Here is a 13396-nt window from a genome sequence, read left to right on the forward strand (position 1 = left end):
CAATTTTTTTTTTCTCAGTAAAGTGGTTGTGCCTTTTTCATATGGTTATTGTGGTGATCAAAATAAGGGAATTCACATAAAAATGCTAAGATGTACAAAGAGAAGGTAGTCCTATTATTAAAATATATGGACCTTGGTGAGTGAAAAATTCCACATATTTGTGTGTGTGTGTGTGTGTGTGTGTGTGTGTAATGCAAGAGATTTTAAAAGTCTAAGAGCTATAAATTGCACAATAACAGCAGGACTTAGAGTGTTCATGTGAGGAAATATTTTATAGACTAAACTAGTAGCTCTAAGACAAGTCACAATAACATATATTATTACAGAATAATTAACAGCATTATATGTTGCACAGAACTTAGACCTTGAAATAAACCTCATTAAAAGGCACTTGATCTAAGTTTAAAACCTTTAAGAATCTCCTCTTTAAAAGTGATCAATGTATCTTCTGACTACTTTAGTTATTCTGCTATGAGATTCACACAACTTTGATCTAACTTTCTTTGATTTAACACTGCAATTAAGAAGATTTGGTTCAAAGTAAAAGCTCATTGGTTGATGTTTTACACTGATGTGATAATGTTTACACAGATGTGCTTTGAAATCTTGATTATGGTGGATTTGGGGGTCCTACCACAGGACAGACTGCTATTATTGAAAGGTGAAATGATATGATATTTACCTGGTAAAATCTTTAAAACAGACTTAGCAATATATGTTTCTAAAGTGATTTATTTGTTTATTGTTTTTAGCCAGTGTTTTTGTTTTATTTCATATCTATCAACAGTAAATCACTTACTTTAAGGACTCTTTTATAACTTGGTTGCACAAGGGTCATTACTTAGGTCTGCAGTGATGAAAAGGTGTAACTTTACCTACTTTAAAACACCTGCCAAATAATTAGCAAAAAAAAAAAAAAAAAAAAAAAACCTTCGGAGAAAATAAAATAAACCAGTCAGATTCATCTGAGCTCCCAGCTTTAGACTTTTTCTGAACAGACTATGAAAGAAGCCTGAAAAACTAATCTAGAGTGATTCTCTAAAACTTTTTGCTCAGGGGAAGCATAAATCTGTCAAATGATTCTCAACTCTTCGGTCACTGAAAAATTTTAATAGAAAGATCTCAAATTTAACCAGTGGTACAAAACCAAAGTTTTAATGTTTGAATGGACATTCATCTTTAACTTCCTCACTTCACTGGCTTTTTGTTTTACAAATGTGCACAGGCATTCTCAGATTTTACCAGTAACTTTTGAAGTCTCAAAATGCATCAAGAAACAACACTATTCCATTTAGTTGCTTTTTTTCAGACTTTGTAATTGAAATGTAAAAAACAACAACAAAAAACTAGCCTTTAGGAAAATACATCTAAGAAAAAGAGAGATGTGCTCTTATATTGGACAAGAGTCCCAAAGACTGCTCATCATTGGTGTCACTGTTCCAGGTACTCATTTTCTCTTCAGGGCAAAATGTAAGAATATAGACCATCTCTTTCAGTGGATATAATTTTACCCCTTGATTCATAAGTATATTATGCTGTTTTATTATGCTAATTAAAAGACTAAGAGCTTAGCATACAATTTCATTTAGATATAAGGTAGTCTTGGTTATATCATATGCTATCTGAGTAAAGATAAACATTAAAGAGAACTTGGGAAGGGAGGGAGGGTGTTCCTAACCTAACCTTATTATGTAAAGAAAATCCCCCATCTAAATGATAAAAGAAAAGAGTAATGCTTGTACATTTTATTAGTGTTTTAAAATTAGTGAGTTAAACTGTCAAAGCTTTGATTTTCCTTTCATGTGTGTCTGGGCAGGTCTAAGCCTCAGGTAACGCCCTTTTTCCTTCTCCCTCTCTTACCTGTCTTTGCACCTGTCCACTGCAGGCACCCAGCAGTTCCAAGAAGTACGATTCTTCTCCTCTCCTTTTTTTCCTCCCACTCGTCCCCTCCTTTTCTGTACCCCCACTTTTTGTATACTGCCAAACTGGGCTCCTTTTCGCAGCCATCTATCACTGCAAAGGAGCTCATATCAAAGTCGGTTGCACAGCAGCAAACAGCATCACCGTTGTCCCAAAGACAACCTCAAAGAGGAACCTCGACTGAACCTCCCCGAATTTACTGGCTGACTTTGGCCAAGTGCAGGAATGATTTTTGAAGAGTGCATGGGTAGAGAACCGTCAAGGGTCTCTTTTGGTCACTTCCGAAGAGCAGAAACGTGTTGAGAGGAGGCCGGTTTAAGATTTCAAACAGAACCAACCTCCCCAGCTCGCATGAAAGGACTTGATTAGCATATGTCAAGAGGACCCGCATATATACTCGGTGTGTATGTACACAGGACTCTGATCTGATCAGTTTGCGGAGTTGGAGCCCCAGCCCCCAGCCCCAGCCCCAGCCCCAGTCGCAGCCCAGTATTGGCAGCGGCACCTACAGATGTTTCTGCAAAGCCAGCAGTCAGCTCTCACCTATCCAAGGAGAGAAGACCGCTCCAAGACAGGGAAAGCGTCCCTGCATTCTCAGTGCACAGTCCCTGCATCGACCTCACAGGAATAGCCTGGCCTTAACTTTTTGCGCTTGTTTTACTGTAATTCTCTCCATCCACTTCGACACTCCCGCTACATATTTTGTTGGGGGTCTTTTGTTTTCGGATCTTCCGCCTTTCCCTCAGGCCTCTCCATGGCTCCCTTAGCTGAAGTTGGGGGCTTCTTGGGCGGCCTGGAGGGCTTGGGCCAGCAGGTGGGCTCGCACTTCCTGTTGCCTCCTGCCGGGGAGCGACCGCCGCTGCTGGGCGAGCGCCGGGGAGTGGCGGAGCGGGGCGTCCGCGGAGGGCCAGGGTCTGCGGAGCTGGCGCACCTGCATGGCATCCTGCGCCGGCGGCAGCTCTACTGTCGCACCGGTTTCCACCTGCAGATCTTGCCTGATGGCAGTGTGCAGGGTACTCGGCAGGACCACAGCCTCTTCGGTACGTACTGGCATCCCGCCTCTGTCCCCCAAACTTGGTTCCTCTTCCTCTCCCCGCGTATCCCCCCCAACGTTTGTCAAGGGTGTCAGGACTGCAAGCAACCCAGAGTTCCCCTAAACCTATCCAGCGCGGGGTGCAGGCTGGGGCTGAAGGGCGACCTAGCTCAGGGGCAGGAGGACTTTTCCTATCCACTTGAGTACGCTGCCTCCAGCAGGCCTGCAGCTCCAGATGCTGGGAGCAGGAGGAGAAAGGGTGGGTGGTCTGGATGCATCTTTCTGCTCTGCCTTTCTGAATGCTTGGGACACCAGGACCTGGACTCAGAATCTTAGTTAGTTTGTTTGTTTGTTTATACTCCTTTCCTCACAGGCAGTTTTATTACTATTTTTAAATCCCTGTTATTTTCTCCTATGTCCTTTCATACTCCCCCCAGTACCATCCACTTTTGAAACATTAATAACAGGAAGTATTCCTCTTCTTTAAACATGTTCTGCAGTTATGCAGTTGATTATCCACCCATAGCTACTGCTCTGCAGGTTGCTCTTGCAAGCATTTGAGTGTCTACCTCTAGAGAACTGTAAATGTTCACCTGAAGAAGTAACAGATTAACTTTCCATGTCCACCATTGCTACTGTCTTCCTCACCTGGCTGCAGTTTTCTGAGCTGGAGTTCTATTTGGGTGAGCCAAAAAAAAAAAAAAAAAAAAAAAAGGAGCTACTGAGCATGTCTAGTACTTCAGTCCAGTACCTCTTTAGAAATTGCGAAATCGAAAAGCAGTGATCTTGGTATTGACCTTAGGTAAGAGGAAGTGGGGAAGCGAAAGAAGATATGGGTGGGAACAGCATAGGTTTCAGAATACTCCTGGGGTTGCCTAGGAGCAGAAGGGGTTAAAAGAAACAAGCAAATGATCAACACAGCTTGTGATACCATTAATTACTCTCTAACTAGCTGAATAACTAGTAAATGCCCTCCTCAGTGTGAATATTATTTTCCTTTATGCACAATGATGAGTTAAATTAGGTACTTTATGGTTGTAATGTCCCAGGATCTTTTCCTCACAGCTAAGGTTTTCATTATATCAGTTAACCTGCTATCACTCTCAAGGGATTTTAATTATCTGATTTGTGACATCATTGGAGAGATTCATTATTTTAAAAAAGGATAACATTTATTTGTCAGCAGCTATGTGAAAGCACAACGTGTTCTTTCTCTTCCTTTGCACCATGGAACTCTTTAAGAATCTCATTTCTAGATGGTCCTCTCTTCTATCTTGTCCTCACTCCCTTGTTCTTATAATCTTCTTTCTTTTTTGACTTGTAGTACTCATTTAAACTTTGGAGAAGTGTAAATCTCCATTTAAGGGACATTGGTAACTTTAGATGTAGAAATAAGCATGTGGTGGTCATTTGGTAGCACTTAAAGGCTTAGAAAATTAACTTTTTAAAACCCATATGTTTGCAGCTTCCACTGATCTCTTTCAAATTCCCATTGACCATGAGTCAAGAGTGTCATGACCTAGTGGCCAACCTGGGGTCACTTTTGGAAAGTGGTGTTTTTTTTTTTTTTAAATTGAGGAAGCCAAGATTCTGATTCTAAAGAACTTTGCTGACACCAGGTGGCTCAGTTCTTTTGCCTTTAAGAATGGCTGCACTATACTTATTACAGAAAAATCTTCCAGCTACCAAAAAGACTTAAAAAGGAACACAAATGTGATAATGCTTATAGGTAGAGCAGGTAGAAGTTAAGCTTAGGTAAAATTCAGATTTTCCCCTGTGATATACAATGTAACCTTGGAAATTCTCCCTTTAAGAGGCTTTCAATTCAATTGTAATCACCTCAGTGACATGAGTTGCCCCTGCTGCTTTGTGTCTCTTTATAAGACTGACTCAATTTGAGGAGACTTTGTGTCTCTTTATAAGACTGACTCAATTTGAGGAGATTAATAAATATTTGTAGACTTGATAATATTCATTCAACTAGTATTTAAATCCATTTCTTTATGAATTATTAGAATTACCATCTTGCTAGCATGTTTTTAAACTAAAAGTGTATATAATTACTTAGTAATTGCAAAAAGATGATTTAGACTGATTAAAGTCAGTTTGTGCAGGTTTAAGTCTTGCTATGGCAGAAGACTATATATAGGAACAAAATATTCACTATTATATTAAAGGAAGATAACCCAGATTAGTCTGGTAGCCTAAAGGAATGAACAGTCTCTTTATGGTACATTATACTGCATCCTAGTGGCCTTCAATAGCTTAGACATCATAATTTACTACAGGGTGTGTGGGTGAGAAGGAAGTTCAGATTCAGCCTGTATAACACTGTATACTTCTCTCCTGCATTTACCTCAATTACAAATTATTATTTTTCTTTTTTTCTTTTATACTCATTTCTGTGACATTAAAGTAAGGATTTTGATAAAACTCAAGAATGACCATTTGAGATATTAAAAACCATTTCTGATCATTTTATACTAATTTGACCATGAGCAAATATAAGATCAGAATTCTGTATTTTTAAAATTTAAAACCACATCAATAGAACATAAACAGAGGTCTCAGTGAGGCTAAATAATTTCCTCTCTGAGTTAGCTCTTTTTTTAATAGCAGAGTTGTTCAGCAGAAGTACAGTAGGAAAACTTTACCCTAATATGTAAACATGGAATCATTTCTTTAAGAAAAAAAGTTCAGCCCAAGATCAAACATATTCTTTTAAAGCCTTTTCCTTTATTCTCCCCATTCTCCATAGATTTGTCTGATGTGGTTGCATTGTGGGTTGACTCACCTGTTTATTATGATTTAAAAAAAGGCTGGCTTTGAAAATGATACCAGAAAGACAAAGTACCTCCAAGTCTTTTTATGGGACACTGGGCATTAGAAAATCTATCTAAAATCTGTGATTACCTCTTAAGGAAAGTTTTTCATGTCTACCTTTGTAAAGGAATTAGCTTAGTTGCCACCTCATATTATAAATAAGAAAGACTTGTCAAATCTCATTTAAGAATCAAACGATTACAAATTACTATGTGGTATACTATTTCCTTGAGGAGAAAAAGGATCAGAATTATAAAGTGTGGCTAAAATCTTTAAGAGGAACATGAAAACACATAACCTTTTTCCCATCAGTTCTATGAGCCATTGAAAAATGATTTATGCTTGGTTATGTAAACTGCTTTGGATGCTGTTTATTTTAATTTAATTTTTTTATTTGTTTTGAATGCTGCTTAATAAAGTTGAAACTACTGAATATAGTTGTTCTAAGAACATACATAATCATTTTTTTCTTTTTAAAATTACATGTTTTTTGGAAAGATGACAGGATTATATTGAAGGGAGAATTAAAGTGTAGGTGGTTAACCATTTAGTTTCCCTGGAAAAACATACTTTCTGAGATGTTATATAAATAGCTTACCTGGAAATTAAATTTCCATTCTATCATACTTGAAAACTGGTTCTATTCTACATTCTAATTAGTTAATCAGTTCCTGTACTTTGAAAGATGAGAGTATCTTAATGTAAATCAGATACAGGGAATTAAGTCACATGTATATCAACCATAGTATACTTTTAATTAACAAATATTCAATATAATTTGAAGTAATTACACATTTGTAACTAAAGCTTGGATGAAATGACATTGATCATATTTTTTATATCAATTATGTTTGCGACCTGTATTTTGTTGCTAACAGAGTCTTTCAGTGATGAACTTGGCAGTGAGTTTGATTCTCTTTTAGTCTCTCACTCTACATTTGTCAGTATGAGGGCTATCTTATGGAGTCTAAATCTTTCTGCTACATCTTATCTTCTCCTCTGCCTCTGACTTTCAATTAGAGACATTGGCTCTTTCAAGCCACCTATAGACTATTTAGTAGTGTATTGTTGCTGTAAGATTCTTGATAGCTCTAGTGTTCTACATGATCTCCTAATAGTTTGAAAGAGCTTGTTTGTCTTGCTAAGAATCTATGTTTCTGCCAGAGTGATAGAATACCTCTGATAGAATAGAATAGTGATAGAATAAGCTCTGCATAGAATAGAGCGTTCCATATCAGCAAATAGTCAGATTCTGTACTTTCCTTTGGCCTTGGGTGTATCACGTGTCCAAACAGGAACTTGTACAATAAATCAGGAAATTACTTAAGAGCAAGAGTCAGGCTAAAGGGTACACATTTATACTTAAGATGGGGTGAAGGGGTGAAGGTAGAAAGTTATTGAGGAAGGCAGATCCAAGCATAGAAACTATGGTGAAAATGTTTTTTCAGCTAAGGGGAATAACTTGACAGAGGCATTAGTCCAAAGGTTAGTATGTGCAGAAAAAAAGGGTAATGCAGTGGGAGGCATTAATTTTTTTAAAATAATCTGTTGTGTATTAGTGTACTAAGTAGAAAGTTTTCTAAACCAATTTCTTAGTGATAAATTAAATAACTCCGAAAGATTAACAATAGCAAAATCTATCTGAATTCTATGCTCTTGATGTTTGTCTATCACATGTAATGAATTATACAGTCCTTTTACTTCTGTGAACTATACAGATCATTTTTTAAAAACCATGTTATAGAAAAAATAGCATATTTTATAACCTATAAATTTTTGAAACTACTGTGTGATCTTCAAGAAACAGCATTCTGGAGTAGAAACATTGAATTAGGGTTCAGAAGATGTGATTTCAAGTATCAGTTCTATCGATTGCAAACATTATGTCTCTTAGGCAAATTAGTAAACCTTTCTGAGCTCAATTTCTTCATTTGTAAAGTAGGAATAATAAACTTTTTTAATAATGTCTTTCTTATATATCTTAAGGGATTGTTTTTAAGACTAGATGAAAAAATATAAGTAGACATCTTTTATAAACCATAAAACACTTTTATACCCATATGAAGTATGCTCTTGTTAGAAAAAGATGAACTTGATTCATTGTAAGCAAAAGCAAAACAACTAATAGAAAATGGTTATAATTAACTAATGGAACCATGGAGGATGGAGAATACCTCTATTATGTTTATTTTATGAAATTAATAACTTCTATGTGTTGAATGCCCAAATGTGTCAGTCCTCACCCCCTTTCTTTTAGGGAGGCATTTCATTTGTTGTGCATATGAGGAAGTTGGAGTTCAAAGACAAATGACTTGCCTGGTGCCTAGCTAGTCAGTTACTGAACTGGAATTCAAATCCAGGTCCATTTGGTTTAAGGTTTCATTCCCTTGGCCTTATACTATGATGAACATTTTTTTTCCTTTTTAGTCCTTTTTTTTCCATCTGAAAAATGGGAGTTTCATAATAATAGTTGAATACTACTTTTCAGTTTATTAAGGACTTCTGCATATATCAGTGTATTTATTAATACTGGCCTACTACTAAAACTATTATTATGATTTATAAGCTTTTATTAGTTATATATTTATTAACAAATACAAATCACTATTTTATTTATAAATTTAGGCATCCTGGAATTCATCAGTGTGGCAGTGGGACTTGTCAGTATTAGAGGTGTGGACAGTGGTCTTTACCTTGGAATGAATGACAAAGGAGAACTTTATGGATCAGTATGTATTTTTTATTATTATTATAATTCTTGAAATTATGACTGTTATGTAATTAAAATGTATCAATAATGTTTATCAGAAGTAATAAAATATATAGAAATTAGAAATCTATCTTAGTAAATTTTCATATATGTAGGCAAATTGAATTTTAATTTGAAAAAAATTGGTAACATATAAACATGTGCCACTTTCCTACCCTTCTTCTGATATGAAATTCCTTCTTATAGTCAAATTATCTGTAACTATTTCCATAATTTACTTTTTATAACTAAGCTGGTGGCATTGTTACTTCTTTTTCTTAAAATTTTAATTGAGACCAATATTCAGCTATAATCTTAATATACACTGTAATAGTTCAATAAATAGATGAATATCTGTTTCATGTGTGGGTGAAGATTGTATTTGCCAGTTTTTTTTTTTGCCATCTCTGTACAAAGAAAAAAATAATGCCATGTATAGTGATCATAAAAATAGGATTACAATAGAGAAAACACATACACATAATTTTCATGTATGTGTTGGGGTAAATAAGCAACTGTAGTTCATCCTTTAGGACAATATATGGTCCATCTTGAAAAGATGAGAAATCACTGGGCTTCTACTACATTTAAATTAATAGTAACATATCAGATAGAAGTTACTCATGGGGAATGTCTCATCAAATACTTAATAAATTCATAAGAAATTTCTTATTTGAAGTGATGATTTTGAATTCAGAACTTGGATTGTAGAAAGATCTTAAATATCTCATGTTGAGAAAAGAGACTTGATATATATAACTTTGGCATCTAATGATGGAATAAAATAAACTACTGTTTTTTTGATGATGGTGGTGGTAAGAAGTGATAATATGGAGCATGGAAAAATTCAGAATATTTATTAAGTATTTGAAAATAAAATTGGGAATGACATTTGACTTAAAAGTTCTGTGAATTAAGCTGCTGGATGAAGTCACCTTGTAGGATAATTCCAGGTAATATTTGAAAACAATCAAAATAAAAACAAAATAATTTTTTCTTTCTTTTTAGGCAAAGAAATAAAAATAGAGAATTGAGATTTTGGTAAGAAAATTATTTCAAAGATTTGTTTAAATAGTAGTTGTCATTCCTTTTTTTCAGGAGAAACTGACTTCTGAATGTATCTTTAGGGAGCAATTTGAAGAGAACTGGTATAATACATATTCATCTAACATATATAAACATGGAGACACTGGCCGCAGGTATTTTGTGGCACTCAACAAAGATGGAACTCCAAGAGATGGTGCCAGGTCCAAAAGACATCAAAAATTCACACATTTCTTACCGAGACCAGTGGATCCAGAAAGAGTTCCAGAATTGTACAAGGACCTACTGATGTACACTTGAAGCATGATAGTGTCTTTTTTGAAGAATGAAACCACAACTGTCATTTTTTCTCATAGCTCCCATCATTAAATAATAACCAAGGACGATATTGAGAATATTACAGTCTGCTTTTTACTGGGAGATTAACTTTGGAAAGAAGCCTGAAAAAAATTGACTTGAAGTAGATCAAGATCATTCCTTATAAGTGGATTAAGTTTCCTTAGGTTCACTGGCTTAATCCTTAACCAGTAGATGGAAGCTGAAAATCAGTTCAACTCTGGGTAAAGGGAACTCCACCTAGTTTGCTGCTGGTGCCTCACCTCTTTGGATTATGTTTACTTTGAATGTTACATTAAAAATAGATACTTCATGTTGAAGACGTGGACTGACATAGTTGGCCATGATTATTGCCTCATAAATCCTGAGGACTTTGTAGGATTTTGCAAGTTATGGCATTGCATGTAAAATAAGAGCAAAACAACAACAAACATACAAAATCCTGGGTGACCATGGACCCTAAAATATGCCACACCAAGATGGAACATTTTCTAAAAGAATGGACCTATTTATACATTTTCAATTTGCAAATATTTATTATATATTTATTTATTAAAGAGTTTATTTTTTACTGGTGTATGAAGATGATACGAAGAGTAAAAAAATCACAAAACTCCATTTATTGTGCCATTACTTTATTGTGGTATCTTGGGCTGTAAAGAAGACATCATTCTTACAGTACATTAACCATAGAATAAGATCTTAAAGTTGTTTTTTAAAAGGAAGCTTAGAGTAGATTAGATTTTTATGCAATCGCCTTCAAAATGTATCATTGGTTCTTTTCAGCCTAGAAAAATGCTTTATTGATTTTATTGAATTTGACACACTTTTAAAAAGGGAATTAAATATTTTTATTTAATGTTTTGGTATCATTGCTTTTTAGGCCAAAGTTCTATTTATATAACATTTTTAAAAAATGATAAAATTCTAAGCACCCTAAATTTAGACTTTAAAATTTAGGGAACTTTTAATGTTGAAATTATCAACTATTTTAGCCAACTATGTCCACTCATTTTCTTGATTCAGTGTGGCAAAGACCATTTATTTCACTCTGTGTGAACACAGGAAGAAAAAATTTCTTGCTCACTTCCCTAACAATTGTAAGGCCCATCTCCCTGAATCTGGTATTCTTTCCATTTATTCAGCAAATATTCATTAAAGCTTTCAGTACACCAGGCACTGTGTTAGGCATTATGGAAAATGTGGTAATCAAGATAGGGGTGAGTCCTGCATCATGGAGCTTAATGTGTGGTAGGAGAAAGGGTAAACAAGTAAATTAACAAACACCATAGTTGTGAATTGTGATGTGTTTTATCAAGAAAACAAGTTTTAGACACACACAAAAAAGAGAACAAGCTTAGATAGGATGGTTCAGGGAAGGCTTCTGTAAGAACGTGACATTTTCTGATGGGCCCTAAAAGATAAGAAGGAGCTAATCAGACTAAAGAGATGGACAATAATTATACAATGAATGTTCAAAATCCCTTCAAGAAACCCAAACTTCTTGTACATTTTGAATATGTTCCATTTATACCTTCAAAGACATCATAGGCAACTATTGTTTGTTTTTTTCATAAGTTTTTAAATCCCAGAGCTGTTCATGCCTATATGAAATATGTAACACATTTGCTCTCAAAGAAAGATTGTTCAGATAGCTTTCTATAAGGGAGGCAACTAGTTTTTATTACCTTGACACCAAAACCAATACCAAGGTGAGATTTACCAAACAAGTCACCAAGGATTATGACAAAAAAAATTGAGATTAATTAAAACTCTGGTAAGAGAAGTATTTGCATTTTCACTTGGAGATGATCTGTTTAATAATAAATGTGCATACTAATCAAATGTTGATTTTCTGATAGTAGCTTGTCCTCTAACCAATGCAACTGAGGGTATAGTCTCTGTTCTGGTCATGACCTGTATGTTTCCATTAGTTCACTTCTGCTGGTCCTCTTCAGTGCTGTGCAATTGTATCCTTCAATGTTCTATTGTGAAATGTTTTCTATTCTCAGGGTCCAATTGTGAAAGTCCTGTTTTGGTGTCCATGAATATTGAATGTTCACTTCAAACATTGCTGGGGATGGGTGTTGTTTCCTTCAAATTAATTCCTTGCTTTGAATAACCCTTCTCTAATGAGAGACTGTGTAGAACTTGTCTCTCTCTGTTCTTTCTGGCTGACTGGGGAATAAGGAGGGATTATGTCAGCACATTGCAGATGTGTAAGATGGAATGAGAGTACTAATTATTTACAAGTGAAGGAGTTTGAATGGAGGGGCTGGAGCATACATTAGAATATTAGATGTATATAAATGAAATTTTGGTTGCTTGGAGCCAAATCTGAAAATCTCTTCCTCAAAATGCAGTACTATAACATTTTCTGTGTTATACCAGTAAGCATTTTTAAGTGGACAGATAGTGGGCTTTTAAATTTCACCACATTCCTGTAAGACTATTCCTAAATTCTAGAGATAAGTATCTGGCCAATGGTGGCCAATGGTATATATCATCTAAGCCATAGTATTTAATTTAAGGATTGGCATGTGATCCAAGTGTGCCAAGCAAACCCTCCCTGGGATTCTTGCTGGAACTCTAAAGAAAGATGCGTTCTTTCCTGACATGGGAGGGATTAAGAACCAAGTAAATTTAGAACGTCAGGCCCATCTGTGCTAACATAAAGGGAAATCATGCCCAAAATTGAAGGCAAAACTAAGAAAAATAAAGTGGACAGATAAAGTCATGGAGAATTAATCCTAGACCTTAAACCTTAACAAGGAACTCCTAGCATTAGTCTGACTAGATTTCAGAAGTGCTATGACCAAATAATTCCTTTGTACCCCTTCCATTCCCCTCTTTTTTTGACATAGGAATTTGACAACTTTTATCCTGTTCTATCCTACCACTGAATGTTGAGTGTGTTGGGGGTATAAAACTTGTCTTTTCAGTTTCAGAGGTTTTTAGATTGAAAGGAATGTTACTCCTAAGAGTTAAATTTAAAGAATTACACCCCACTCATCCATACCTATACCTGATTTAGATAATGAAATTTTGAATTTTCAAATGTTGCTAATGAATTAGTACTCTTGAAAACTTTGGCAGAGAGTAAATGTGTTTTTCACATGGGAGGAACATGAAAAAATTGGAGATCAGCAGTTAACCATAGTGGACAGATTCTAAATTGGTCCCTGCCCCCAATCTCTACTTACTGGTTCTCATGCTTTTGTACAATTCCCATGAGGTATATGTGATTTCCTTCTAGAAACAGAATACAGCAAAGAGATGACGTGCCTGTGATTATGCTAAGACGCTATTTTACTAGCATATTTGAGATTCTTATTGCTGAATTGACGAAGTAAGCAGCCATATTAGGAGACCCCAAATGGCCTCTAGGAGTGGAGAACAACCTCCAACACATGCATAAGCCAAAAGATGGGACCCTCAATTATAACCGCATGAAATTAATTCCTGCTCAGCGTAAATGAACTTAGAAGGGG

The 13396-nt window shown here is 35.5% G+C and overlaps 1 protein-coding gene across 1 annotated transcript; it reads left to right on the plus strand.

The window, feature by feature from the left end:
* Positions 1-2372: 2372 nt before the first annotated feature.
* On the plus strand, positions 2373-10738 carry Fgf20 (fibroblast growth factor 20). The gene is made up of 3 exons (XM_047550823.1): positions 2373-2960; positions 8402-8505; positions 9624-10738. The coding sequence occupies exons 1-3, from the start codon at positions 2675-2677 to the stop codon at positions 9867-9869; spliced, it is 636 nt and encodes a 211-aa protein (XP_047406779.1). The 5' UTR covers positions 2373-2674; the 3' UTR covers positions 9870-10738.
* The last annotated feature ends 2658 nt before the right edge of the window (positions 10739-13396 follow it).

Source organism: Sciurus carolinensis, chromosome 4, assembly GCF_902686445.1.
Source record: "Sciurus carolinensis chromosome 4, mSciCar1.2, whole genome shotgun sequence".
Taxonomy (NCBI): domain Eukaryota; kingdom Metazoa; phylum Chordata; class Mammalia; order Rodentia; family Sciuridae; genus Sciurus; species Sciurus carolinensis.